General features: G+C 48.5%; 1 protein-coding gene across 1 annotated transcript; it reads right to left on the reverse strand.

Annotated features, from left to right (window-relative positions):
- Positions 1-1,131: 1,131 nt before the first annotated feature.
- LOC143186614 (uncharacterized) lies at positions 1,132-3,863 on the reverse strand. Its single transcript, XM_076390292.1, has 3 exons — positions 1,920-3,863; positions 1,244-1,856; positions 1,132-1,199 (listed from the first exon to the last, which is right to left on the reverse strand). The coding sequence occupies exons 1-3, from the start codon at positions 3,861-3,863 to the stop codon at positions 1,132-1,134; spliced, it is 2,625 nt and encodes an 874-aa protein (XP_076246407.1).
- Between the last annotated feature and the right edge of the window lie 2,589 nt (positions 3,864-6,452).

Raw genomic sequence — 6,452 nt, forward strand, 5'->3', positions numbered from 1 at the left:
GTTATGGTCATTTCTACTTTCCGAGCAACCTAGGCTTCACTCTAAGGCGTTGCTCCACCAGACCGAATAGTTAGGTCCTTAGAAGTCAACGCCAGAAGCATAAAATACGATATAAATACAACAGCTTTTCCATCGTATAAAACAAATAATTGCTACCAGTGTGAAGGTTATGGTCATTTCTACGTTCCGGGCAACCTAGGCTTCACCCTAGGCCGTTGTTCCACCAGATCGAATAGTTAGGGCCTAAGAAGTGAACGCCAGAAGCATAAAATGCAATAAAAATACAGCAGTTTTTCCATCGTATAGCAGGAATAATTGGCAACCAGTGTGATAGTAGTGGTCATTTCTACGTTCCGGCCAACCCAGGTTTCACTCCAGGGCGTTGCTCCACCAGATCGAATAGTTACGGCTTAAGAAGTCAACAGCAGAAGCATAAAATACAAAATAAATACAACAGCCTTTACACCGTATAAAACGAATAATTGCAAACTGTGTGAAGGTTATGGTCATATCTACGTTCCGGGCAACCTAGCCTTCACTGTCGGGCGTTGCTCCACCAGATCGAAATGTTAGGGCCTAAGAAGTCAACGCCCGAAGCATAAAATACGATATAAATACAACAGCATTTCCATAGTATTAAATGAATAATTGCAAACACTGTGAAAGTAGTGGTCATTTCTACGTTCCGGGCAACCTAGGCTTCACTGTATGGCGTTCTTCCAACACATCGAATAGCTACGGCCTCAGAAGTCCACGCCTGAAGCATAAAATACAATAAAAATACAACAGTCTTTTCATCGTATAACAGGAATAATTGCAACAAGCGTGAAAGTAATGATCATTTCGGCGTTTCGGGCATCCTAGACTTAACTCTGAGGCATTGCTCCACCAAATCGAATAATTAGGGCCTTAGAAGTCAACGCCAGAAGCATAAAATACAATATAAATACAACAGTTTTTCCATCGTATAAAACGAATAATTGCAACCAGTATGAAACTTATGGTCATTTCAACTTTCTGAGCAACCTAGGCTTCACCCTAGGGCGTTGCTCCAACAGATTGATTAGTTAGGGCCTTAGAAGTCAACGCCCGAAGCATAAAATACAAAATAAATAGAACGGTTTTTCGTCGTCAACATAGACGTCCTTCTCGAGGATAGGAGCAGCGAGCGGGAAGCGGTCGCCGTCCTGTTTTTTCAGCTCGAGAAGCGTTCGCATCGATAAATATGGGGCACACGCCGTACCGTAGGTCACGGTTTTTAACTCGAACGCTATATTTCGTTCGGTTTCTGGCGTGCGCCACACGATGCATTGGAGTCGACGATCCTCTGCAGCTACGAGAATTTGTCGAAACATTTTCTCGATATCTGCTACTAGCACGTATTGATACAGACGCCACCGCGTTAATACTGCGGCGATATCGTTCTGTAATTTCGGTCCTACGTGGAGGATGTCGTTCAGCGAGCGTCCGCCCGCTGTTTTACTGGAAGCGTTAAACACGACGCGCAGCTTCGTCGTAGCGCATTCCGTTCGAACAACCGCTCTATGTGGAATGTAGAGTCGTGTTTTGTCGAGGAACTCTAGGCGAGTCATATGACTCAACGACTCGTATTCAGTGAGAAACTCACTGTATTCCTTCATGAGGGTTGGATCCATGACCAGTTTTTTCCTTAACCTCGTCAACGCGGAGAGAGCTATTGGAAGAGATTCTCCCAACAGCTCGTCCGGGTTTTCGTGGTTGAAGGGCAACCGAACGATGAATCGTCCCGTCGCGTCTCGCGCGACGGTTTTTGCGAAGTATTCTTCGCATTCGTCCTCAACCTTGGTATTCACCAATTTCGAGGGAATCTCCTCTATCTACCAGAACCTTCGTATCGCTTTATCGAGCGATTCGAGGACGGTGCAATGCAGCGTCCTCACGGAGTTTGGGGAAGAGGTGGCTGCGTCGACCGGGCCTGACAGTATCCAGCCTAAAGCTGTTTCCTGCGCGATCGGCCCTCGCTTACCGAATCGCCGAAGCCCTGGTCGAATGATGCTCGCATATGTCCCAGCTCCGATCAGCACCTCTATTGGGCGGTTTGAAGCGGGGTCAGGATCCGCGAGTGTCAGTTCACGTAACGCGGTGTATTCCGGCACGTGAACCGACGGCGGGGCATACGAGGTGATTCGAGGCACCACGTATGCACTGGTGCGGAACGCCTCCTCAGTGCAACGTGTCGAACCGAACTCGATATCCACGCTATATTTTATATCCTGGGCTTTTCCGCCCCCCAAGCCCGTAACCGTGGCTGGGGTTTTCCTTCTCGCGAGTCGCAAGTCATTTGCGACGTTCGCGGAAATGAAGGAGGCTTCCGATCCCTGGTCTATGAGTGCACGCGCGATGCGCGTCGTGCCTCCCTTTCCTATGACTCGCACATTTGCCGTTGCCAGAAACACAGCTGGTGTTCCGCTCTCCGTCGCACTACAGTGCGACATCACGTCGGCGCTTGATGTAGAAGCACGAGATTTCGTGTTTACATTCGCGGGCTCGCGTGCGGGAACGTTACTCCGTCCCGCTTCCCGCTGGCCCTGCTGTGGCTTTTTCGTCGATCGACGATTGCCTGTGCCGACTTGTGGTGCGTCAAAATGCAGAATAGTGTGATGCTTCTTACTGCACTTTGTACACGCTGCGTTCTTAGGGCAGCGCGCGACTGTGTGAGTCGAAGCGAGACAGTTTATACACGACTGATTCGCTTTAATATAATGGAAGCGCAATTCAGGCGTGAGTAGCTTGAACTTTTTGCACGTTGTAATTCCGTGCGTCAGTCCGCAGAATGTACACTCCAAGGTTGGATTGGGAGAGCTTTCGACTACGGCGTTATGTTGCCGTATGCGAGGTTTTGCCTTGGGGTCAACCGCTTGTTTCTGTAGCGGGTTGATCAGCACGTGCAGCCTGTGCTCTTGCTCCCTGAGAAAATCCAACATCTCATTAAATGAGGGGATTTCTGCATTGAGCTTTTGCGTGCCCTCCCACTCCCATTCTAGGGATTGGTCCAACTTAGATTTGATCAGGATGACCAACACGTCGCTGTAATGCTCTACCTTGCGCCCCAGCTTCTGGAGCGCGGCGAGCGTTTGTTTCCAGCCGACGGTGACCTGTTGCAGGCTTTCTATGTCGCCCGTCCTGATCGGCTTCAGCTTCGTGAATGTTGCGAGTAGCTGAAGCACCATACGACGTGGGTTCCCGAATTGTTCGGTCAGGGTATCCCACGCCGGCTTCAAATTACGATCCGCAATTTCAAGCGTGGCAATCGATGCGAGTGCCTCTCCTTCCAAGCAGCCGTTCAGATATTGCAAACGTTGTGCATCTGATAACCGTTGATCTTTTATTATACTTGCGGTAAACAGATCCGCAAAGTGACACCACTTTAGCGGATCTCCGCTAAATCTCGGTAAATTCTGCTTGGGAAGCTCAAGCGTACTAGGCTGGCCGGTTGCTCCGGCACCCGCGGTATTCCCGGGGTTACCGAATCCAGCCGATCCCTTTTCCTGGATGAGGCTGTCCAATTCCGTCATCAGGAAATTCTGAGCTTCATGGAACGCATCTTCTGCACCATCCATCGTACTCTCGCTGAAGAAGGGTATGAACTTCCGTTTGCTGTCAGGGACTTCCTTTTTGAGCTGTTTAACTCGCTCTTGGATGTCCCTCCAAACGTCCGTCACATACTCTAACTTCTGCTTGAGGAGAGAGATGGTGTAATTATTTCGCCCCTTTTTCTTCAGATTAGTCACGAGTCGGGTCATTCCCCGAATTCGTGACTGAATATCCTCCATCTCTACCTCCGGGGCAGGAAGAGTCAACTGCTCCTTTGTGGGGTTCGACATGGTGATATACTTCGAGAGGTAAACACTGCTCGAAGGTTAACCTGAAGTGAACGTTTCTTTCACCCTTTCTCAACCTTTCAATCCAGCTCGAAGGACCTTATGTTGGAATCGCTTAAAATCAGGGATTCAACGGAGGTCCGGATGAGGTGAGATGAAGGGAATTCGAAAGAAACGAAAATACAAGTTTTATATTTTGTCGGCCCTTAGAAGGGCTCTTGAGCGACGTTTATTTAACGTTTCTGGGGGCTGGGTGCTGGCTCCGGTCCTCGTCGGTGGATCGGATGGCCCTGGCTGTGGCTGGTGGTGACGCCGGCGCTCCTCTTAGCGACGTTGGCGTCTGAAAAGGAGATAGCGGCGGAACCGCGGCGGTAAGCAAGAGTGTAAGTCTGGCTATACCAAAGATTCCCAACTCCAGGCTGCGCTCGCGAGCCTATTTGGAGGGGATAGCAAAACCTTGCCAGTAACGCAAAGGTAATGCAGTGGACTGTATTATCGACTCTTATTCGCGCCAGAAGAAGAAGTCGATGAACGAGTGGCTTGTGAGGAGGAGGGACCTCTCCTCTTCGCCTTGCACCTTTTCGAAAGGTTCGTTCCGTACGAATCCAAGTAACTTAGGGATTCGTGAGCGGAGGGACACGCTATAACCAGCGAATTGCTGGTCCTGGATGCTGAGGACGGCCAGAGGCTCCGCGACTCCGTTCACCTTACCGTGTGCTTCTATTCGTCACACGGGGGTTGCTTCTAAACGGGGTGGCAGAGCACGAGTAACGCAGAGGTGATAGGCACGTACGTTATCTCTCTCTGTTGTAACCCGTCTCTCAGGGATCCAACAGGCAGCGGCCTTTGTTGCTCCGAGACGAAACGAGACTCAGAGAATCAGGGCAGGCCCCGATTCCAAGAGTGCAAATCTCGATCAATTGTCTCCTAAAACAAACCAGGTGCTCTTTCGTACGTATTATACGTACGAATCGAGCAGAGCTTCCTAGTCTGTCGGCGACAGAGGTTCAGTTTTTGAGAGGTAGTGAGATTTCAAGTGTCTGGTAAGCAAACTACTTGAAATCTGGAAACTGGCGAGCTGAGATGCGCTTGACGAACGGTCGCACTGACTGCGTCAAGCTTGATTGTCGTAAGACGACTGGGGCGAGAGCCGCGCGTGTCTCCGCGAAGCGGAAGACGTGCCAAATTTTACCACTACAGGGCGCTCACAAATTATCTTTTGTCTCGTGCTAATGTAGTACGATGTACTCTCTCTCTCCTTCAGGCTCCGATGTCCCCACTCGACATCGAGCCTGGAGTTCAAAACCGTTGCTCGACAACGCTTACTTTGTTTGAACTTTAATTTTGACGACAAAAACAAGTCATACGACAGCTGATCGTGTTTTGCTGCTAGGACAACGTATGCTCCAACCGAAGGCCACCTTCGGTCGGTCACGTATACCAACAAATTACGAATCTCGCGGACGAGCCAAATGCCCGTTATATAACCGCTTTTTAAACACATTGTATAAAACGAATAATTGCTACCAGTATAAAAGCTATGGTCATTTCTACGTTCCGGGCAACCTAGGCTTCACCCTAGGGCGTTGTTCCACCAGATCGAATAGTTAGGGCCTAAGAAGTGAACGCCAGAAGCATAAAATACAATATAAATGCAACAGTTTTTCCATCGTATAAACCGAATAATTGCAACCAGTATGAAACTTATGGTCATTTCTACGTTCCGGGCAACCTAGGCTTCACTGTATGGCGTTCTTCCACCACATCGAATAGCTACGGCCCCAGAAGTCAACGCCTGAAGTATAAAATACAATAAAAATACAACAGTCTTTCCATGCTATAACAGGAATAATTGCAACCCGTGTGAAAGTGATGGTCATTTCTACGTTCCGGGCAACCTAGGCTGCACTCTAGGCGGTTGCTCCACTAGGTCGAATAGTTAGGGCCTAAGAAGTCAACACCAGAAGAATAAAATACAAAATAAATACAACAGCCTTTACACCGTATAAAACGAATAATTGCAACCTGTGTGAAGGTTATGGTCATATCTACGTTCCGGGCAACCTAGGCTTCACTCTAGGGCGTTGCTCCGCCAGATCGAATAGTTAGGGCCTTAGAAGTCAACGCCCGAAGCATAAAATATAAAATGAACAGAACAGTTTTTCCATCGTATAAAACGAATAATTGCTACCAGTGTGAAAGTTACGGTCATTTCTAATTTCCGGGCAACCTAGACTTCACCCTAGGGCGTCGTTCCACCAGATGGAATAGTTTGGGCCTAAGAAGTCAACGCCAGAAGCATAAAATACGATATAAATACAACAGCTTTTCCATCGTATAAAACTAATAATTGCAACCAGTGTGAAAGTTATGGTCATTTCTACGTCCCGGGCAACCTAGGCTTCACCCTAGGGCGTTGCTCCAACAGGTCGAATAGTTAGGGCCTATGAAGTGAACGCCAGAAGCATAAAATACAATATAAATACAACAGTTTTTCCATCGTATAAAACGAATAATTGCAACCAGTATGAAACTTATGGTCATTTCTACGTACCGGGCAACCTAGGCTTCACTCTAGGGCGTTGCTCTACC

The sequence above is a fragment of the Calliopsis andreniformis genome, unplaced genomic scaffold (genome assembly GCF_051401765.1).
Source record: "Calliopsis andreniformis isolate RMS-2024a unplaced genomic scaffold, iyCalAndr_principal scaffold0019, whole genome shotgun sequence".
Classification (NCBI taxonomy): Eukaryota; Metazoa; Arthropoda; class Insecta; order Hymenoptera; family Andrenidae; genus Calliopsis; species Calliopsis andreniformis.